Consider the following 23,658-nt stretch of genomic DNA (forward strand, 5'->3'; position numbering starts at 1 on the left):
TTTTTTTTATTGTAATATTTTGTGATTGTATTAAGAGTGCGCACTTCAAAACCAACAATTTCACAAAATAAACATTTAATTGCCTGTTCGTGTAATAATGCTTCGAAACGAAAATAAAAAAAAATTTGAATTTGTGATGCGCTGCGACGTCGGTATTTGCCTCGCAGAATCTGCCGCCAGAGGGACGCGCGTGGTTCGCCTTCCGGAGTTCTCCAAGATGGCGAAGCTCGATTAGTTTCGAAGTGGGAGGTGTCGCACCCGTTGGAATTCGCCGTGGGCACCCAATCTCGTGGCGTCCGGTCAACCGTCGCTGCAGGCCGACATGACGCTGACAGAAGGCTCGTGAGTCGCGATGTCTTCGTATCATAACTGACTGCTCACAAACGCGGCGTTTTTCTGCTCGACCGCGGCTTGAACGCGGGAGTGCCCATTAATGGATTGTCGCATCACGGCTGTCGCGCTGACGAGCCGGCCTTCCTTTTCCTAGACGGTCTCGACTTTTGACGCCTCGCGTAGAAGAGACCGTGGATAGAAAAAAAATTTAAACGGACTTCGGTCAGAGGCGTGCGCGTGATACGACTGTTCCTGTGTGAACGCGACATCTACGTCATCGCAGTCTCGCAAGGCTTGCACTTGTCACCGTCGAGCAAGGCGCCCAAGCTAACGCCGCGGTTTTTGCTGCTGACAGCGTGTCCGGGAGTGTCGTCGCAGCGACCTTGTTGCGCCAGAAATGTCGTGAGTGGAAACTGACACCTCTCGAAAACAGACTCTGCTCGGTGCTGGCACCGCTGTGGGCACCGCGACGAGTTTTTTTAAAGGTTACCCTAGTTTTTCGCGCTCGGTGAACGTGATGGCCACGCGACGGCTACGCACGGTATTTTTTGCTTGTTTACTGCGCTAACTTCGTTAGGGTCAGCCGTTCGGAGGACTTCGGCGCGCCGTGAGCAGCGTTTTCGACGCTGTGATCGTCTTGTCAGCGCTCTTCGGAACGTTATTTAAATGGCGGCGTCCCATTGTAAATACCTTGTCATCGTAGATGCGCTGAAAATGAGTGATTCTTTCGCCTGTGTTAACGCACGTCGCGGAGTTTAGCTGCAGGCGTCGGTTGAAGGTGACCCACGCTTTCGCCGTTTCCAGCTGGTAAAATTATTTACTCACTGTTCCGCGACGGTTGCGATGTGATCATTCTTTCTCTAGGATGTGATCTGCTAGATTACTGCCTCTCCCCCCCCCCCCCCCCCCCGCCTGCGTTTTACGGAAACTAGAAGCATGTGTGTCACAGTGTGTCGATTTGTTCGCCGTGGAGTAAATATCACCGCAGCCTTGAATTTTCGCCTATATGGCTTCCATTGTTGCGTTCCAGATAGCTCGCGAGACAAAAGAAAGTTTGACATACACTGATAAAGTGGTCAATACTTTCTTTCTTTATTATTATTTTTTCCCCATTCACTTGGGCGCTTTCTTGTGAGGGCTGGGAGCTAAAGACACACAAACCTTTGCTATGACACCAGCAGCTTGTTATCTGTGTTTGAGTTAGTGGGGGTTTCGTGCACGTCTTTGTGAAAGTTGGTGGATTTGGGGGCGGAGATGTGTATGAATAGAGAGTTTTAGGTGAAGGGACACAGATGGCTTTAGTACATTCCGCTTGTGTATGCAAGCTATGTGTGTCCCAGCAGGACCCAAGCAGAGTTTGGGTTATGGTGTATGTAAGCTTAGCTGCTATGTCCTGTAATGTAAAACTCTCCTATGTGACGTCTACTTTGCTGAAACAGCTCGTTAATAGGGGTTGAAAAGCTTCTGTTACTCAAGCCTCGACGATTCTGTCAGCAGAATTCACAATGAAAGAATCAAACTGGCTCGTTAATAGGAGTTGAAAAGCCTCTGTTACTCAAGCCTCGACAAATCTGTCAGCAGAATTCGCAATGAAAGAATCAAACTGGAATGTGCTACGACTGAAAACAGTGGACACCTTTGGCCACACACACCTTTGCGCAGTATGAAATGGAAGACGAATAGACAACCTATGGGACGAACTGCCAATCTCATGACATGGCTATATTGCAGTTTAGGGCATTGGCAGAGATTTGCCTCGGCCATTTTGTCCATATCAGGAGCTGAAAGAGAGTTGCTTGTGTGGCTGGCCTATTATTGCATTAGAAGTTCGAGGTATGAAGTTTCGTCAGTTTGCTACTAAGTAGAAAATCACGGGTTTGATTTTTGCATGCAGTGACACCATTTCATTGGGGACGAGTTCAGCAGCTCCTGTGCACTTAGATTTACATGCACTTTAAGTAGGGTTGCCATGTTTGCCAAGAGAAAAGAACTGCAACTGCACCACCAACACAGGGGGGGGGGAGTACTTTTTGTGAAAAGTACTGCGTGCTAATTATGCTAAAATAAAAGCAACATGAAAAGGAATGTTGCGATATGCCGGAGTACAAACTTTGCCTGTCTGAACTTTACTGAAAGGCTTTACAAAAAAAAAGCCGCAGTTTCACCCGAAAGGCGAAGCATCAATTGCGATAGCAAATTAGTAGAGAGCTATACAGAGCAAGGATAGTAGTTTAATGGGCCCTATGAGGTTGTAAATGTTTGTTTACTTACTAATGCTGGAGTGAGAAAGCGTGCCATCAGCAGCGGGCTAATTGATTGAAAAGCGGGCAGCGGGCGCTGTCTCTTGTCTCACTTCAACGCGAACTAAACCTCGAAAGCACAGCGCATACGAAGCTACCGGCACTCGGCGCATGCACTTTGTCCCCATCGCAGATCGCTTTCAAGATACGGCGGCCGCGCTGTGAGCAGCAGCCGACGGAGCAGAACGCTCCCTCAACGTCGCCTCGCGTGCGAGAAAACGCCCGCTTTTGGCCTTCCTCCCTCGCGTGCGCTACATGGAGCTGCGATTGTCGGATCACCATCGTATGCTCTCACTCGCACACACAATGTACGGCGCGTGGCGACGATTTTATAGCCATTGGACTTTATATGGAACCTCACGGCGACGGCAGAAATGCGCTTGGAGTGTCCATATAATTGCTGTCGCAATAAAAAAACATTAGCACTATTTTGAACTGTTTGTGCTGCTGCTATTGCACATTTATTTGTTAGCCACATTAGTATCCTACGAAGAACCAAGGAGTACGTAGAAGTGTACTGACAACAATACATTAAAATTATGTATGGCACTAGGACCATAAAACCTGCAAATTAAGTGCTGCACTCACAGCATGTTTGTCAAAACTTGTTTTTCTGCTGATGTCTCACTGTAGAGACATGCAGTAGGGGATATTTCACACTGTTGCCTGAGCATCTACACGCACCGGAATAGGGCGTTCTAAATGAGGAGAAACCAACAGATTGTGTGCACAAGAATCCAAACTGCGCTTGAGTCTTACTGCCGCCCGAGTTTCTCACACACGGAAGACACCTGCGTTCACTAATACCAATATTTCTTGGTGGTACACAGGCACTGACCTTTTTCTTGACAATGTTTCGTCTTCCAGCCGCAAGCGTCCCCGCCCATGCAATGACGAGAGCTGCGAGTTCATGCCAATTTCAAAGAAGATTAACAACCTCAGGATACGGTAGGCACCTTCCATCCATGCTTTCTCATATCGTGTAAATACATGTGCTGCAGCACAATGTCATGACAAGGTGCGCGAGTGGTCTTCTTTGAAATCTGAAAAGATGGTTTACTTGAAATGCTATGTTCATGATTGTCATTGTTGTTAGTTGCTGTTGTGTGTTTACCAGTGGCTGAAAAAAATTTATTGAAACGCGAGCGTCCAAAAAACACCAACCTATGGCTTGTGTGTCCCCGATATCTTGATGTTGATGGTTTGCCATGCATAATTTTGGCTGCGAATCTACAGTAGGGTTGTGCGAGTAGTGATTTTTGAGACTGAATTGAGTACGAATCTAGTACTGCCAGTAGAGAATTGAATATTGAATAATGAACATTCATTATCACAATTAATATAAAACAATGTTGAAATACTCGTATTCTTAAAAGTGAGCAAGTCTCTGTCATTACATAGTACGTTAGGAAGCATTGCGTATTAAAAGCACAAATGGTGCATTAGGAGCAAACAAAGTAGCTTCACATGCACGGGACTCTTCAGAGAGCAAGAATGATTGTTGTATATATAGCCTGTAAAGTATGGCTACCTAAGCAACGTAGCCGGCTCCACTACACAATTTTTCGTGTTTTATGTCTACACAATGCCCACGTGGGTAAAATTTACTGTACTTTTGCTCCAATTTTATGTTAAACTGGGTGCAGCTAATCTTTAAAAATTTTAGGAAAATATTTGCATTTGAGAATAGTAACTATTTGATTTAAAGCTCAAATATAATGGGACACTATTCGATTTGTTATTTGAAAGTTTTCGAGTATTAATAAACCCGTAGTGTAAGCATAGTTTTCTGATGACTAGCCATAAAAAGACTAAAGAGTACAGAACCAATTTAAACTGAATATGTTCTTAACAATTTTTGTCAATTTTACTTGTGGTTGAGAAAAAAATGATGAAAGCCAAACCTTAATTTTTTATATTTTGCATGGTAATCCAATGACACGCCACTGTGACGTCACAAATTTAAACATAGTTTTTCGTACTTGGACTGCAAAAATTCTCGAACAGCTGGGATATTGTGAAATTTAAGGGATAACTGGCGCCTGCGGTTAAAAAGGATGGTCCACATCCGCTGCCATGGCCATGAGTAGCGTTGGCTTACACTCCCAGGGCTAGATCCTAGCACACATACACAAAATAACTGAGAAAATGCGTGGGAGAACAGCTGCCAGAAGTGCTCATTGGTGGAGCGCTGCACGCGTCATTTAACTTTTTTTTTTTTACTTATTACAGTTTTAGTTTGTAAACTCAACGTTTGCGGATTAGCAGGTTACCAGAGCCGTGGACGGGAGTGACAAAGCTGGTAGCGACACCCGGTGCCATTTTGTCCAACTACAATGTTTTCTAAAAAATTTTTATCCCGTCTAAAAAATAATGAAAGTACTGCACTTTAATAACTATGTCACTACCAGCGCTTTACACCAGCATTGAGGTAGAGTATTGAACTCACTACAGTGTTAGTTTTACAGGCTTTCTGGTGAGACACTGTGTCACCAGATGTCGCTACCGGCGTTGTTGCTGTCGTACACCTCTGTGGGAACTTTGCAATCCGAAAACTTGAAGTTTACAGACAAACTTTTAAAACTCTGTTATTTCAGTTAGTTGCAACAGAACAGCTAATTTCCCCTATGCTTTCCTAGGTTTCGTGATCTATTGGCTTTGTGCAGTTTTAACTCGGGGCTCCTCGGCTGGTTTTTTAGTCTTCTTATTCAGAAGTTGACTGTAGTATTTGGGGCATCTATGGTGCTTGAGCCACAGTGTTGCTGTGCACTTTTGCAGCATTGGTGAGGGCATCCTGAGCTCCGTGTATTCGCGTTCTGGAACACTTTCGTGAATGCATGCACTAAAGGGACATTGAAGAGGAAAAGTGAAGTTAGCTTAGTCTGGTAGACTATCCTCTCAAAACTTTATTGTCAGCGTCTCATTGAAAAAAATTTATTAAGAGTTTTGTAAAACTAGGTCAGCAGCGTCAAAAACGCTCACATCATCTCTTGTGGCCTGTTTTTCTAGGGTCAACTCCCATGACACTGTGGACGAAGACGTAAGTGATTTCTGTTTTTAATCTCACGACATGTCATATATCTTTTAAGAAATGAATTTGGTCCTTATTAAGGATTATTGTAAACCCTCTGACTGTAAAGACCTGTTCTTTTATTTTTTTAGACACTTGCACACTGCTTCAGTCTATTAGGGATTTATCTGCTCCTTGTGTCACTTGCACTCTACAATCACTGAGAAAAGCTTTTTTGCATAATGGAAGCAGCTGCGAACAAGATCTCATTCTGTCCAATGTAGTTAAGTACGTCTGGTTTAGCATCAACTATTGGTATCTGTTTTCTATTTGACTTGATGCAAAGGGCACAGACTCGCGTGAGTTGCCACGAGTGGGTCTGACTATTTTAATATACACGATGCCTATAACTGGAGGGTGTCCAGAGATTTGGTGCTTTTTGCTATATTATTGTATTGTAGAGATATTGAAGAATCACACTGGCAAACGCCCAATAGGGAGTTAACAATTGAACTCTCTGTTGAGCAATATTCTGCCCCAAACTCGAGTAACATTCAAAGCACTACTATAATCGGGAGCACAGTGGTCGGTCGTTATGTGATCCATGCATTGGATGCATCCACTATTTATGTATTAATCACGCATTCAAGAATATTCACTCGAGCTGTTACATTCTAGAATGTACTGCGGCATGCATCATATGTGTAGTCTGATTAGATAAGGCTGTTTCGCTACAGAATCTGCGACAACATTCGAGAATTTTTTAATACAGTAAGTGTGTCTCGCGCTGAGTGACAGATTCATTACGTGACAGTAGGGTGAAAGAGGTCTACCGTCAAAAGCAAAACAGTGTATGTGTGGTAATGTAATATATGAACTCATTAATAAATCATGAGCCCTCTCGCTATTCGTGAGAGTGACTAAAAGTGCTTGCACACAAGAGAGATCTCATTCCAAGAAAAGTTTACTTGCACATCTGCAGCCATGTTTTAGGCCATGCCGTGTTGAAGAAGCCAAAACTATTATATTACGGCATTCCCAGGGAGACACAGTGCTTTTTAAGAAACTTGCATAGACGGTGATGACTAACAAATTGTGAAGAACTCTCTGACTAAATAGATGTGGACCTCAAAACAGATATGTCAGAAACGTGATAGCAGTAGAAGTGCAGTTGGTGTGAAAAGTTTTTTGACCAGAAGAAGTGAAAAGTAGCTTAATAGTATTTCTGCAGCGTGGTGATCATATTTCTAGCCTGTACTATGCTAACAAGCAATGTCCCGAGGCATCGACGGGAAAGCTGCATAGGCAATGCACGCACAAGTAAGAGCTTGCCTCAAAAAAGGTCGAGCATTTTCTTCCGCATTAGTTTTAGGGAGGAGAACGTATAAACAGCTTATTAACAGCAGCAAAATATGACAAAATGCACCAGTGGGTTTTAAATTTGGCGTATTTTTCTGCTTTTCTGTTCTGCGTTTGGGCAAGTGCAAAACTGTAGCAAGCGGAAGCCATGCTGATTCTGTATCTCTTGCAAGAAACGAAAAGTGCCGTCAAACGCTGACGAAGTACTTCACATGTGCCGACGCTCTGTCCCTCTAGCTTTCCCTCCACTGCGACATAAAGTTGTCCACGAGTACAGCATATGCGAATATTGTATGGTTTTACTGGCTGCGGTAGCTCACTGCTGCCAAATTCGCTTGTTTCCTCAGATCCCGCAGTCTGTAAACTTTTGACGTCAACTGTATCTTTATGTTTTTGTAGCCAAGCGGTCTTCAGAAGTATTGAATACTTGGAAGTGGAACAGGGAGCAAAGCCTAGGCCCTCAGGATAATGACAGCTTGCGGTAAAGCCAGTTGTTGCCTCAATCCCCGCCACCTGTTGGGGCGTGCACAGCTGTGAGAGGCATGCAGTGCTCATAGCTCACTGGTGTATGCGCAGCGGAGTCACGTTTGTCGAGTGTGCCTCGGGCAGAGCTGCCCTAGCGGGATGCAGTCTCATTTATCTGCTCTGTCATGGAAGGTCATTCAGACATTCTACTTTTCATTGTGTTGGATATCTCCAGATTGCAGTTCTTTCAGCTTTTAGCCACCATCACTTCAAAGCCCCGCACCTGACTTCGCTTTCATATTTTCATATGTTTTCTTTCGCTGCCTTTTGATGGATCCTTTCTGCTTTGCGGGGACGAAGTGTCAATGCCTACAGTTCACTGTTTCAAAATCATGGGCCAACTACGGCCTGTGGAAGTTAAATACAGTAAATGTGCAAGTTGAAAGTAAGCAGATTCTATTTCCTAGTGTTAGTGAGCATGCCTCGCAAAAACTGCAACAGCTGTGCGAATGTTTTGACAAGGGGCTGCCCACAAATACTGTCCCGTACAGATGTTTCTGTAACTTTTTGGAACGAAGCTTTCCAACACTGACAATCCCGGCATGGTGCACATGTGTGTCGCACCATACCAACCTGTGAAGTTGGCATCGGCATTCTTCACTCGTCACAAAGAAATGGACGTTGATTGAATACAGGGTGGTGTTGAAGAAGTACAATGTAGTAAACATTCAGATTGTCTGTACGATACTCTAGAGTTATGTTGCAGGAACGCTTAAGCTACAGATTTACAATAGCAATGCTAAATGTCAATTAGAGCTGTCTGTCCCTTGAGCGTACTTCAGTAGACTGTCTGTGAATTGTTCATCTGACTAATGGAGCATCAAGAACTGCTTTCCGGGGGGTTAGTAATCTGCACCTACCTAGCCATGATAGTGTATTGCACCTAAGGAATAAGGCGAAAGCCAAAAGTATTAGAAGCTTTCCACATTAATTAGAAACATAGCTTGAACGTGGATGCAACTTACATGAATCATTGCAGCGAAGAGCTCCAGTACCTAAGTGTGCTGTATATATGCCAGCGCAATAGTATACAAGGCATATCAGAACATTTTGAGACTGGCTCTGTTTTGAAGAAGGTTATTTATGTGCATTCAAACACTGTCACCTTGACATGGTCCTCTTGCGCAGCAATATAGCACTCCCAGTGTTCCTGCCAATTTGTGAAAATGTCCTGTTTCTTTTCGGAGCAAGTCAAACACGTTTTTGCGATTCATCTTCGCAGTCTCATCAAAATAGCCACCTTTGAGCTGGGTCTTTAATTTTGCGAGGAGAGCGGAGTAAGTGGAAGTGAATTCTAATGAATGACCCGTCCTTCATGTCGTGGATGATCATTAGGACCAAAACTTGGGTGTACGGGTACGATTCTGAGACTCAGCAACAGTAGTCGCAGTGGACAAGCCCAACGTCTCCACGACTTGAGTTCACCGGGCACGGGCCATCGCTGAAGACGTCATAGGAGCCCCGTATTAGGTGCTGCTTTTCCCTTTCCCTAGCAGCAAACATGTTTTCGTCATCATTCATGACCGAAGAAAAGGCTAGGCATGTCCGAAGCATGACGGAAACTACAGTGCTCGTCGTGTTTTTTTTGTTTTTTGGCATTCACGGTATTGTGCATCAGGAATTTATCCAGGAATGACCAGACTATGAACAGAGCGTTTTACTGCCAAGATTTAGGGCGTCTGAGGGGGAGGCCACTTGAATAAAATAGCCCGATCCGGGGTGCTTAAGGACTTGGATGCTACATCACTACACTGCACCCTGTCTCTAATAACTCCACACGCGGGAGTTCCTCGCTGGTAACGACATGGTTTTCTACCCTACTCGTCAGATTTGTCTCTAGTTTATCTCACTCTCTCCTCAAAATTAAGAACCCAAGTCAAAAGTTGCCATCTTGGCATGACTGCTTAAATCAAGCTCGAATCGCAGAAGGATGCTGGACTCATTGCGGGAAAGAGACTTCCAAGACATATTCGCAAAGTGGCAGGTACGCTGGGAGCACTGTATTGCTGCGCGAGGGGACTGGCTTTGAAGGTGACAGTGTTTGAATGCACATAAATAAATTACTTCCTTCAAAACAGAGCCAGTCTCGAAAGTTTTTTGTAACCACCATGTATTTACAGAAGGTAAGTAAACTTTGCCATTCATATGTTGTGTGCTTGTGATGACATGCAATTTCCTTTTGCACTTGCAGCAGGATATTGTTTTGAGGCCATTTCATGGTAGCAGTGCTCTTATTTTTTCTGGCTCTTTAAGAAATGCATCTGCAGGTGTCTGGCTGGTATGCTTTGTGTTCACACGTCAGTGTCTTTGTGTGTGTATCTTAGCTGCACAGCCTAGTACCATCAAAACATCCCTGGCTCAGTGTAATAGGTCTTCACAGTTAATGTAATTTAAATCGGCTTCTCAGGTGCATTGGTTCTACGACACTCAGTACCGAATAATCACAAGATCTTCTCGGTCTTAATACACAGTTTTTTAAAGGCACACAAGCGTTCCAATAAGGGTGCTAAGCTATCACTGTGACTGCCACAAATTTACATTGGGGTTCTTCTGGGTGCTCCAACGAAGTCATTCCAGCACCTGCCTGTTTGTTTCAACTCGGCATCAGCTTTTTTTGTGTTTGTTCCACTGGTTCTCTTTCTTGCAACCAGCTGACAGCTAGACGGTTTTAGATTAGGGGACGCAAGCAGCTTGAGTACGTCAGAGACGGGGGCTGCGGCCACTGCTCTTGTGCAGAACCTAGTGTGTCCTTGGGTTCTTAGGATGGCCAGCTCAGAATAAGCCTCGCTTCCTCAAAGGGTCTCGTTACTCTCGGCCATGAAGGAGAATTTCCGAGAAGCAAACCGATGAGGAGGCTAGCGAAGATAATGTTTTCAGAAGACAACAATGGGTGTTGAACACAGCAGCGCCTTCACATTCTCCAATCTCGCACCAGTATTTCACAATGCACGTTGGCATCGTCCTCCGGAAAGTCAAGGTGATAAACTGCCGATGACAGTGAAGGAGGTCACAATGCATGTTTGCAGGGAATACACAATACCATATGCCAAACTTCCTAGCCTTTTGGATTGCATCGTGCTGACAGAGACCTTGGGAGTGTAAGTTTCATATCGTTCATGAAAAATACTTTTTTTTTAGAGCGAAGCTTTCTTTGCCTCTTCCTTCGACTTTCCCGTTGCTGCTGCTGATGAAGATGATGTCTTGCTGAATAGCTCAGACAGCAGGATAGCACTCCCACCTTTACTACCTCCCCACAGGTGTGCTGGCTCATCGTTATTCTATCGTCATTCCTTCTTTGTCATGCCATCGTCTACAGTCGTCACGCTGTAGTGGTCTTGCCATCACCGTCATTTTGTTGTAGTCATTGTTTCGTCATCGTATTTATTGGGATGCCATTATGCTCATTCTAGCTTAGTCATCCCATTGCCATCAAGCCGTGATGGTCATACAGTCGCGGTCATGTCATTGTGGTCAGTTCCATCGTCGCCATTCCGTGAAAGATACCAGTGTTGTCATGCCGTTATAGTCGCATTGTCATCATCCTTCCAGCTTCGCCATGTTGTCGACATACAGTCGTCATCTTTACAACATCGTCACCCACTTCCATCACGCCATCGTCACTTCAGCGTTCCTCATGTCATTGTCATCATGCCGTCTTTGTGTCATTCCGAGCGTTGTCATACGTTCATCGTCATGCTGTTGCTGCCTTTCCATTTTCGTCATTCTGTCGTAGTCATCATCGTCATGCTGTTGCTGCCATTCCATTGTCGTCATTCTGTCATAGTCATTCGGGTACCGTCATGCATTGTCTCCATGCTGTCAGTGTCATCCAACGTGAGCTCCCCAATTTATGTTGTGCAAGGCATTTCACAGTGAAAATGTGTCCAACTTAGTTGTGGGCTCTATGTTAGCAAATGGTCGCGTCGCTAAACAAGAGCAACTTTCTTCGCGAACACCAGTCAAAGCTTTGCTTAAACTGATTTCCACAGCGTGTGGGATCTGCAATTTTTTTTATTTCCTTTTATGGCTAGCTTTATGTTTTAAGGAATGCAAACGCAACCACAACTACCTGTTGATGGCACTGTGAGTACATGTGGCTTGTGTTTGAAGATGCAAACCTATTACGCTTTTCTGCTTGAGTATCCTAATCAGAAACTGTCTGCTCTGCTGTCTTGTAATGCTCGGCACCTGCTCGCCTCTCTTTGACAGACGAGCTCTTCTGGCGGGTCTTGCCCCGACCATGCCCCGCTGGCGCACATGGTTTCCAACGGCGGCGACAACAACCCACACTACGGCGCCATCAACCGGCTTCTCTTTGAAGCACACATGCAGAGGCAGCAGCGAATACTTGGTGCCTCCCATCAGCGACTCCCGGAACACTGTCCCGGTCCGAGTCAGCTGTGATCGCTCCGGCACCCTTACCGGATGACCTCGCATGCTTCGTGTTTGGCTGCGCCAGTGGCCGTTATTTTACCGTGACAAAACTGCGCTCTTCGCAAGGATGCGAGCAGAGATGTGTCCCCAGTGGGACACAGGCACTCTTTGACATCCGTACGCCAGCCACCTCTGCACGTCCCTGCGGTGTGAGAGCCACTCCATTTTGTGTGGTTTTTATCGTGGCTACAACAAAAGGCAGTTGGACCCGCGGTACATAGCCCATCTGCGACTTCCTTGCGACTCTCAGGGGTCTTTTGTTTTTTTCTGGTCACCGCTGCTAGGAAAGTCAAGCTAGGTGGCAAACCCGCCTCGTCAGGTTGCTTGTGTTCATTAAGGAAACGTTGAGGAACAGTGCTAATAAGGCTGCTTACACGTTATGGTGTTATGTCTGCCTGCACAGTGATTTCAGTTGCATTGAACTGGTAGTAGAGAAACGTTGGCAGGACTGCAACTTGATGCTGAAGCTAGCATCCTTCGACCAGGGTTGTGAAAAATTGACCTGTTCTTGCCACAAAGCCACTCACCATCGTTTGATTTGAGCGACTGAAATTGCAGTGTGGGAATTTGTAGATTTTCTGCGTGACTTGCTTTTGCTCTCTCAGGTGGCTCATTGTGTCATCGGGAGTAGCATCGCCCATACAAAAATGTCGGCTCATCGTCTTCAAACAGTGCGTACAGCTGAGCGTTTGAGAAACATTGTGAAACGGCGCCGTGGCTACAAAGTTTGCCGAGAGGACTTTTGCGTGGATAATGTGTGCCAGAGTCAAAGCATCTGTAATGTAGTGGCGCTGCGTTTGGTGGGGCCATTAGACAGTTGTGTTGGGAGTGCAAGTACTTTTTTTTACAGAGTGGGTCTGCAGCCAGTGTCATTCTTAGCCAGTGACAGGGTATTACCACAAAGCACAAATAAAAATTTGTGCTGCCTATTCGACCCCGGGTGTAATGTAAGCCGTTGATGTGGCTGCACCCGCCTCTTGTAAAGCAACTTCATCAAAAGGAAGCGTTCCTGCTAAGTCCTCTACTTTTGGTTACATCTTGTATTGTGGCCTGCACTCGGATTGCGAGATTTGCATTTGATCCGAAGACCCAAATTAAGCCTTGCGTCACCATCAGTGTAGAACAATTATAAGCACTTCATTTTAGCATTTTGAGGGCCTTCATTGTTAATGAAGTTGTTTTGAATTGAGTGGTATGTAGCCTGCGCTTGCAACAATCTTTTTATGACTTCATTCCTGTGTAGCGCCGTACATGCAATGGTGGGTGCGTTTTGCAAACATGTGTATATTTCTTTGAAAAGAGCACTTAGCAGCATTTGGTGTGATGCCGCTGTCATTGATAAAATCTTCGTTACATAGGTAGAGTGGCACATTGTTCTATTTAACCAAATTAGTTGGATCTGCAAGGCGGATGGACCTTCATTTGTTTTGTTCCGAATTATCCGTGAGTGCAGTTAAAAACCAGCACTTTATACTTTGGAGGACAGATTGTTTAGCTGAAGTTATAGTTAGACTTTTAAAAGCTGTTTCTTGGTATGAATGCTTTACTGGGCAGCTACTCATTTGATTTTACTATCATTCGAAGGTGCAGTTTCTGCGAAAAAGGTTAATTTCCTCGCAGCTTGGTCATGCAGCCTTTATAGATTGGAATGCCACGTTTGTTGCATGTGCTTTTGCAGAATACATCCCTGAATTCGATAAGTTGCACTCCGAGACTCCACAGAAATTGCTTTTTCCGAGAGTCTGGCTCCTTGTCAGCCTTATGGAGTTAATGGGACTTAACAATATAAGGCACCACTGACTTAACTTCAAGTGTTATCAAACAGTCTGTGGTTTAGATGGGACTTGCAAATCTCCACTGAGCACGCATTGTTACCATTCACATTTTCAGGTGCGGAAGGTTTGCTGCATTGGGCAAGGACTCTCCATTTCTGTATGTTCATTATCAGTTCATTCTATCAAAGCAAGTCCAAGTCCCCAAGACTGAGCCCCGCATGTCAGATTTGTACTGTAACCTTGTGATCTGATAGGTGTAGCATGCATCACTTCTCACCAAAGCATGCACGTAGGTACAAATGAGGTTCTAGGCACGTGAGGAGTCATCGCTTGCCATGTTTCAGCGGGATGCCACAGGATTTTGAAGTGATTGTGCATGTATGTGACTGTACAAGTTTAACGCCTTGTAAGATAGTAGTTAAGAATAGATGTTCAAATTTCTGAAGTGAGCCTTTCTGCAGGGGGAGAGGCCTTCGTCCTGCAGTGAACATAAATATAGCCTGATGATGATATTGCAGTCGGAAAGAAGAAAAAAAAAATTTCGGAAAAGTTGGCCAGATATCACCTTCTCCCTCATTGCAACATGCTGTGTAAGTGAGATCAATTGTTTTTTTTGTTTTTTTTTTTTTGTTTTTCAATCTTCTCGATTAGCTGGCTGTTGTGGCCTCTGAACTTTTGCTTTGTACATGTTGTGACACTTCAAGTGCACGCAAGTCTGGTTATCCCGCTTGTCTTAATTGTAGTGGAATAACCATGGTGGTGCTTTTATCAGACTGATCTGCATTGACTGTATGGTTTCTAAAATTTTTTGTCCCTTTGTATACTAGCTGTTCTGATAGTTTCGCACTCCTTGTATGATTGCACATTGGGCAATTTGACATTCAGTGGCCAATGCTCTGTAGACATCAGGCTTGACTCGAACATGAGACTATGTATCTGGCATAATCAGCTAGCGCCAGGAAAATTGGCCACGAAGTCCGAGGCAGCACCCAGGGTCAGTGTGCGACATTTGTAGACAGTTGGTCTTGCAGCTGCGACTGAAATGTGGCAGCTGCCTAAACAAGGGACTGCGGTTGTTGTCAAGTGCTTGCTTGCCAATCTGAAGCAGCTACTCGGAGTCAGCAGGCAATGCTTCACGGTGCTTGCGCATTCGACAGAGGCACTGCTGCAAGCATTGTCTTCTTGTCTGGAATGACTGATATTTCAGACGGGTATTCTGTGGAACTGGCCAGGCGCATCAAGCAGCGCAGATGTAAATAGCATTGTCTGCATTTTATCTACATTTCACTGCACTCTTTATCATTGAAGTTGTGGTCCACAGATGTCTGGCCCATGTTCATTTAAATGCAAACCACTGTGTCCCATGTGCTGCTGTTCTATCACACACACAACACTGAGTACCCATTCATAGACAGAACTTAAGAAGGCACGTAATGGGCGCACAAGCTTGGCCTTCATCATGCGCATGGTTAGGATTTGCATCTTTCCATTGCATCGAGTTGTGCAATGACATGTTGCCTACAGCTGTAGCCGCACGTCTTTGGCATTGTGCGCATTCATTGACACACCTGTGTGCATAAGCGCAGCTGTAGCAAATGCTCACACAAACACACCTGCTGCACTTCCTACATGGCTTACGCGTGCAGTGGAGATTTAACTGATGGCTCATATTTGGTACTCGGCACTAAGCTGTAGCTCGAAACAAAATTGAGCCGTCTGGAGCTGCAGTTGTCCGGCACCGCGAGACCATTTACCTGTGATATTCTGCTCATGGACCACAGCTGTTTTGCGAGCTGTACTAGAAATAACATTGTGCCCATGCTAGGTTCTTTAAATGTGCTATAATGGCTGAAGGTAGTGCTTGAGTACTACTGCCCGGCAGAGTTTGCCCTGATGTGAACTAAATGCACATATACCCTCATGTTACCTTCCTGTTCATGAAATGTAAACTGCATGCTGTGTAGACTTATTGCCTTGTTGACAGATGACCACGGCCCTGTCCGAGTGAGTCTTGTACGCAACACATTTGTAGCGCACTCACGTCTAGTGGCTGGCTCTTTCGTGGACATGCTGCAGTGCACCCATTCTGTTATTGGATGTGTCCAGGTTATGCAATGCCGATTGCAGATGCCTTTCCTTGCCACATTCCAAAGTTGTACTACAATGCTGCCTTAGTGGACATCCTTTGAAGCAAGATGTGTGTACATAACGCTGAAAACTATAATAGGTAACATGTACTATAAAGGCGCTCTCACCTAGTTTCTCTCTCTTTTTAGAACACTATTTATTGTGAAGTGTACAGTGACACTTGTATCATATATGTGACTGCACAAACGGTTCTGCTGTAGTAAAATAAAGTGCATGCACAACTACTTTCTTGTATTTTGTGACTTGTTTGCAGGTGTTTTCATAGTAGTCGTAAAGCCAGGTTGTGAGTGTACCATGTCGGAATCTTCACTTGCCCAGTTTGTATATATATTGCCAGTTTTAGGCACATCGTTTTAAGTTTGCTACACTGTTATCTTGCAATTGTTTGAGTGTGGCCTGTACATAGAACGTTCAGTGATGCCAATCTGGTACACAGAATCACTGAAATGTTCCCAAAAATGGTGGTGATTATTGTTTGTTTCACCAAAGTATCGCATTAAAGTATCCCCACCACGCAAGTGCATCTGAGCTGGATACTATGTATCGTAAGGCGTTCAGCAATGCCAGCAGCAATACAAAGACAAACGCTCGCGGTGCTAACTTTTACTAGCTGCACTTATACTGTCCATCAGAGTCTCAAGCATGTGCCTCGTGTACTAGCCTGTGAAAGTATGGAAGAAAAAAATATTGCAATGGTTATCAAGACCAATTTTTAAGTGTAAAAGTGCAAAAGAAGACACAACAACAAGGAACATAAACAAGTGCTTATCCACGTTTATTGTTGCCCTCTCTTTTGCACTTTTACTCTTATTAGACTATGGAACATCAACTAGCCAAAGTTGCCACCCTTCTAGGTTATCAAGAGCTGCGCTTAGCCCATGGGCAGAAAATCACTTGTTTGAAATTTCTGCAGATGCTGAAATTTAAACCACTGTTCATAATAGGCTTCTTCACATGCTTGTGAGGTGTTCATCGGTCGGGGACAAGAGTCCCAAATGGTGCAAACGTTCCTTAGTGTGGTTCTGCACGCGTTGGGGCATATTTTGAACAACAATAATCGTGTATCGTACGTGTCTTTATATACCCAGCACCTCCACCGAAATGTTGCAGGAAGAAAGCAGGCCCACGAGTGTAGAGTGAGTGAGTGAGTGAAATAACTTTTATTACAGGTCCGGCGAGGACGCGAACTCGTCGCGCCGTAACATCATATATATATATATATATAACGCTGTGCGCTCGGTACTTCTAGGTCACTAACGGCGTGCGCGTGATCAGCATGACGCGATGACAGAACATTCCTGACAGAAAACTTTCTGGTCAAGAATATGCAGACTTGAATCTTTGGGTTTTACGTTCCGAAACCACAAGCTGATTATGAGGCACGCCATAGTGGGGAATCGGGAATAATGCTGAATGGGGCTCTTGCGTTGCCCAGGGGGCGCTGCAAAAATGGTGCTAAAAAGCGCCCTCAATCCGAAACTGGGTAGTACCAAGCTCGGTCGTCTGCTTCGGCAAGCACGTTTACAATATGGACCCGCCACTTTCGGTTGTGTTGTACCACGGCTTGCAGCGAATATCGGGCGCCGAAGATTTTTCCATGGGTGGCATGCTGCGTAAAGGCAAGAAATTATGCAACCCGAATACGTGTACGCCGTTCAAGAAATAAGCGGCGAAGTTTTCGCGCGGTATCAATCGCAAGTGAAGCGAGTCACGCTCCTGCGAAGTTGAACTTCAGGTAAGGTTTGCACGCTGCTAGCTTCAGGCGCACAAACGCGAGGAAATTCTTTCTATAAATGAATTCACAGCAGCGATAAGCAGAGATGTGTACGGAACTGCTCGAGCGCACGACGGTACGCGCCGCGACGGCAGCGGTCTTTCAGCATGCCGCAGTGCATGTACGAACTGCTCGAGCGCACGATCGTACGCGCCGCGACGGCAGCGGTCTTTCGACATGCCGCGAAACGACAGGTCTCCTGCAATCTTTGTTGACTGCTTGTCGCTAGACAAGTATACTTATGCCTGCGCTGTAGTAGTGGCCATCTGTCTAGCAATTGATAAATAACTGATGCAATGCATATAAGCTCGCACTAACGTACGTACGAACGAATCGCGCTGCAGCGCGCGCTCGTGCACTGCTCGCTTGATGTAGCTTTTAATGACAGTGCTCGAACATCGATGTGCTAGCTGTAATCAATACTACCTTGCTGTGCTGCCTCAACGTGCTGGCTTGAGGTCAAGGATGAGCACATTGAACTCTCTAACCTGTGCTGCTCGTAGTGGGGTAGTGAATTGTCACCGAATCAGCCCGACCATTTGTGGTCATTTGCACACACTTGGTCACTTAACCACTTCGCACCGGTCGAATTGTTAATTGTCGCTGTGGCCGGGTCTCGGATCGTGAATCACCAGCCATGCCTGCTGCTATGTCGGTCTCCCATTTCGCTTACCCAGCGCGACGAACTGCAGTTATCCAGCGCGCCCGACGCTCCGCAGCGTGAGGCCTTGAAGGAAGACGGTAGAATCTGATGTTGGGATTCAGGCCGTCTTGTTCATGGCAGCCCACGACGCAGCAATAACGACGGTGACGCTTTTTCTAGGCTGAGCTAGGTCTCTCCGGATCGGCGTCGCCGATGTCTTCTGCTTCCAGCATTACGTCCCACGGCACACGGAGAGTCCGTTTTTGTAAAACTATAGGCTGCGGCCAGCTCGCAGCTTGGTCGCCATGGTCTGTGAGAAGTGACGAGCCTTTTTGCACTCGAAACAGGGCAGAAAAAAGTGCGAATCGACGCAAAACGCGGGCTAGAAACGTGCTTCGCCACAGCCAGGGCTCAATACTTTCCAAGCTGGTACTACCCAGAGGACGTTTTTCGCCGCCACCAGGCACCGCTACTATACCTCAAACTCCAGTGCAAGACGCCTATAGGTCATGCTACTAGGGCCGACTGCCATAGAATCTAATGGGAATGCTGCTGAGTAATGGAATTCCGCCTCCCTTGACCCCAGCAAGGACTTTCAATGAGTTTTCTCTCTCTCTCTCCGGAATAATTTGGACCACGTGGGGTTCTTTAACCTGCACCTAAATCTAAGTACACGGGTGTTTTCGCATTTCGCCCCCATCGAAATGCGGCCCCCGTGGCCGGGATTTGGTCCCGCGGCCTCGTGCCTATAGCAGCCGAACACCATAGCTTCTAAGCAACGTCTAAGTTTTCTTTCCACCGACTGTGCCTGATAGCCAAAGATGCCCTTGACACTTTGAATTTACTCTTTCCCACTTGGCCGCATGATGTATAAGCATTCCAACTCCCCCTCCATTTCTTTCCAATTTGGTTCGGTGATGAGACTATAGAACACCTACTGTGCTACTACCCATCTTTTCAAAATGAAAGACATGACCTCTGCAATGTTCTCAATAGGCTAGATAGAAGACCGTTCAGCTTGAGCATGATCTTGGGACCATGGCCCCGAATATCACACCTGCAAAATGCCACAAAAGCGCTGCTGCGATTTTTGAAAACTACAGGACTTAGTGACCGTCTATGGATCCAGACTGATTGATTATCAGTGATAGAACAGAGATCTGTTGTTACGTCGTCGATATCAACAGCGGACTTTCTTCTCTTAATCTCTCTCTCCCCTTTTCTCTTCCCCCAGTGTAGGGTAGCTAACCGGGCTCAGTCCTGGTTAACCTCCCTGCCTTTCATTAAATCATTTCTCTCTCTCTCTCTCTCTCTCTGGTTCGGTTGCACCCTTCCCAAACATAATTCTCAATCATTGGTGGCTCTTCTAAGTCTCTAAGGTGTGTTTCTGTAAACGCGTACACACCTATTTGTTCTCTATTTAACTGCTCCTCAATCTCTAACCACTTTTCTTCTACCGCCCTGCATGTTTATATAACGCACAGCGAGCTCTTTCTCGTTTTTCTTTTGCTACCGGTGCTGCTAGAGGTGCCCCGAAGGGACCTCCTTCATTTTTACTTACCCTGTAAAACCCCTTGATCTTGAAAGTAGCGACACTCTCCTCCGCGCGCGCGCTTTCCTCCTCAATTCTCCTCGCCCGCCGGCTGCGCGCGCTGCGCACGGCACGCTATTACGCCTGGGCTCCCGCGGACGGGCCGCAGAATTCGATGGAGGCGCATTATTTTGGGCCAGTTGCGCGCCCCAGTGGCGTAGAATATTTTGAAAAAATGGTGATAACAGCATGGAGAATGCTGAAGGCAACGTTTATGAGGAGGTTGGTTTCATCTTAAAGCCGTATGAAAGACACACACTGATGTAAAAGGAGCTTTGAGGCGAGTTCTATACTCCAGTTATTTTTTCTGCCACATGATACGCTGCTTTATTTTTTGCATCTAATCTAGTATTGCTTGTGGCAGATCGCTCTATGTTTGGCAGTTTTTCTTGTATGTGCGCGCATGTGCACCGCAGGTATTCAGTGTGCCTTCTTATAATGAATTACTGGCGAGAGCATCGTCCGTCCATGTGTTTGTCTCAATGTCAAAGTAGCTTTCGCGCTGTGGTTTCTGCATTGAATAGAACGGTTGCGTAATTTCAGTGCGATGAAGCGGTGCCGGCAGCCACTCATCACCCACAATAACAGAATCTGAGGAAAGGTATTTACAGATTATTCTTTAGGCGTCGGTGTCAATGAAGCTTAAAAAGTACTCGGTATACCTAGGAAATAAGGCATTCTATATTTTTAGGCAAAAGAAACGCATCTGGAAAAGGTATTTTGATAGTTCACACCAACATACCGTTAAATTATGTAGTAGGATAGTTAAAATTGTGATTTTGATTAGACATCAGAAAAACATTTATCACACAAAAAACAACAAGAATGGTCAGTAAGATGCTTTATTTTCGTGCACGCGCAAAAAACGTTATTTGACAAGATACAGATAACGTAGAAGAGTATCATATAATATTTAGAATGAGAAACAATGCTAGTGTACAAATATGCCATTTCCGATTGAATAAGAGTTGACGTGCGAGGTGATGGAGTCCCAGCAGAATATTCAGCATTTTGAGGAGAACCCCATTTTTATGCAAGGTACAAATTGCCGCAGCAAAAACGCTAATGAGCAGGTCGGAAGAATTGAAAAAATGCAGCATTAGGGGATGCTTTGATACGAGCAATAAGAAAGGCGCCTTACCTCGCAAACACTGTTCCTTGTCGGAACAAAGTTCTTCCGGCCAATGTTGTGCAGCCACTGCTTCTTGCGCAAGCCATCACGCTTTCCTTGCGGTATCGTAAAACGGCATAGCCATCATCATGCTTCTTGCTGCAGTTATATGCGTAGCAGCACGGCATAGTGCCAGCAGACAGTGCACGAAACAGCGTGCAATCTTAGCGTGCGACGTTCTCTATACGCCGAGCCAGCCGAGCTGAGGCGCAAAATGGCGCGAACGAAAAAGCAAAACACAGGCAAAACGCAAGCTCCGCTCGTTTCCAAGGGCAACGTCAGGGAGACCAATCATCGTGCAGGAAAACGGGCGCAAGACCGTCTGCCGCGGAGGGGACTCGCGAGGGGCGAGGAGGTCGCGCGCCGGCGGCAGAGTACAAAGAGTGGCGGTACTTTCCTACAACAAGGGACTTTATTACCCTGGCCTCCTTAGCGCCCGCTAGCGGCATACGACAGCGACGCTCCGCGCTCCGCTTAGGCAGCTTGTAAGCGGACCGTGTTTCTCGTTCCGCTAGCCCGCTTGCAGCTAAGCGGAGCGTAAAAACGCTAAACTAAAACTGTGCATTACTTCACAACGACATAATATTCACGCTGTTCTTCTGGCGTACTTACTTTCCGTGGTCTACCCATGGTAGTCTGGAATGAACTGAATGAGATGCTAGACCGTGGTGACGTCACTACGTGATTTCTAAGCTTTTTGGGTACTTTTCCACTCGGAGTAGCTTACGCAACCGTAATCTCTACCGGGAAACACACGCGGGAGAAGGAACGCTGTAAACGACACCCACAACGATTACACATTGTGACGTCACTTGAATTCACACACGTGGCTCTCATCCAAGAGTGAAACAGAGACACTGGTTTCACGAGGTTTTTGAATGATGTCAACCGCTTTCGAAGCAGCTGCGAACCTAATCTTTACCGGAAGGCGTCGGAGGGTGCACACGCGCCTTATCATTCATCGTGTGGTTTTGATGCTTGTTTTGTGGTTTTTCTTTTGAAAACAAGTGCTGAGCTGTGTGCTGTATGCCTGAGTTCAAAGGAGAGGCGAGGCAAGCCCGGAAGAGCGCTCGCCAACCCGCTTTCCTTCCTTGTCCCTCCTCGCGACACATGGCGCTTTTTGCTTACGACGACACGAAAATTTCCTTGGCTGGTAGACGTATACAGCTTCGCTGTAAAAATTCCGCGCGACTGGCCGCTCGAGGCGCTTGGCGTGTATTCGCGGGCATCTTTCACGCTCGGAAAAACACTTTTATGTAGCTCGTATTGAGCAACAGAACGCTGTATCGGGAGTTTCTCGTGTAAACTCTACAATTTTCTCATTGACACTTTTCATCTAATTATAATGATTGAGAAGTTGAACTTCAAATGAATTTCCGGGACGACACCAGTTTTGAGATATTTGCCAAAGTGTGGGACGAAATACATGGGCGTTCCAGTTAGTTTTGCGCTTTAATGTATAAAACAGCATTTTGCTAAATAATTAAGTGGAACAGCAGTGCATTTTTACGGCGAGTTTGATGGCGCATATATCCAAATCGGTGTCATTCTGGAAATTAATTTCAAGTGCACATGGATGTGTCCACTCACCGGCTACAATTCGTAAATTGCAATATCTGTCGTAAAGTGATTAACTGAGGAGTTCACGAGTCATTTTTTGTTACATTAGTTGAATATGTGTTTCTCTTTCTCGTGCTACTAATGTCCGCCTCATCGAATAACCCAGCTCAACGATGATAATTATGCTACCTGCCACAGGCGATTTCTAAAAATTTCGTAAAACTTAAAAATGAACATCCTGTAGAGCGTAACACGGATTCAGCTAGCTGCCGCTGGGGTGCGCAAGTGCCAGGGAGGACGCGCTGTCGGAAAGGAGGTCAAAAGACAATGGGACGCTTTCGCTGCATATTGCTAGATTTATAGCCTGCAGAGCTCCCATATGCCGTCAAAATATCCGCACCGATGACGGCTATAGTAATTATCAGAAAGACCCTCTCTCGTGTCCGTCAATGCACCGCGATATCACGGAGCTTGCTAAGTCATGCAAAGAACAAAGGTCGCGTGTGGCAAATTCAATTATACAAGCAATGTTGATTAGAGGATTGCAAGGTTACGAGATAACGCTGTATTTGTATTGAAGTAATGGAATGGAAAAAAAGGGAGACACTTATCATTGCGTGTACGCAAAAAAAAAAAAAAAAAGAGAGAACTCAGCAACAAAACTTCCCGTTCTGTAGATAAGTGCTGCCGTGAGCGTCCGTGGTAAATATTATTCTGCCGCGGAAGACAATGGAATGCTGTTGTGGCACATTCCGATCTTTATATATAGTGCTGCCAGAGCTCTTGCCCGTAGCGTCAAAATAATTGCACCGATAAGGGCTATTAACGCACCGACAGACCCTCTCCTTATAGTGCCCGTCAGTGCACCACGATACCACGAATCTTGCAATGTCACGCACAGGCGTCGAGGGTGGCAGATGATTACTGAAGAGATTATATAGATACAGAAGATTAGAGAATTACGAAGTTACAAGGTATTGACGTCTTTGTAACGAGAAATGTACTCAACAGGGATAAAACTATAGGAAATAATCT

The 23,658-nt window shown here is 45.6% G+C and overlaps 1 protein-coding gene across 2 annotated transcripts; it reads left to right on the top strand.

The window, feature by feature from the left end:
- Nucleotides 1-183: 183 nt before the first annotated feature.
- Nucleotides 184-16,108, top strand: LOC119453556 (uncharacterized). 2 transcript variants are annotated; one of them, XM_037715607.2, is made up of 4 exons: nt 184-342; nt 3,501-3,581; nt 5,643-5,673; nt 11,737-16,108. In XM_037715607.2, exons 1-4 carry the CDS (start codon nt 323-325, stop codon nt 11,929-11,931), a joined length of 327 nt encoding a protein of 108 aa, XP_037571535.1. In that variant the 5' UTR covers nt 184-322; the 3' UTR covers nt 11,932-16,108. The 2 variants fall into 2 exon arrangements, with proteins under 2 accessions (XP_037571535.1, XP_037571536.1); XM_037715608.2 differs by lacking the exon at nt 184-342 and adding an exon at nt 499-735.
- The last annotated feature ends 7,550 nt before the right edge of the window (nt 16,109-23,658 follow it).

The sequence above is a fragment of the Dermacentor silvarum genome, chromosome 5, assembly GCF_013339745.2.
Source record: "Dermacentor silvarum isolate Dsil-2018 chromosome 5, BIME_Dsil_1.4, whole genome shotgun sequence".
In the NCBI taxonomy this organism is placed as follows: domain Eukaryota; kingdom Metazoa; phylum Arthropoda; class Arachnida; order Ixodida; family Ixodidae; genus Dermacentor; species Dermacentor silvarum.

Bases quoted from the DNA above. Each gene is read 5' to 3' on its own strand.
- LOC119453556 (XM_037715607.2), top strand. From the start codon at position 323: ATGACGCTGACAGAAGGCTC. The intron at 343-3,500 runs GTGAGTCGCGAT...TTCGTCTTCCAG, and splicing joins ATGACGCTGACAGAAGGCTC to CCGCAAGCGTCCCCGCCCAT. The intron at 3,582-5,642 runs GTAGGCACCTTC...CTGTTTTTCTAG, and splicing joins ATTAACAACCTCAGGATACG to GGTCAACTCCCATGACACTG.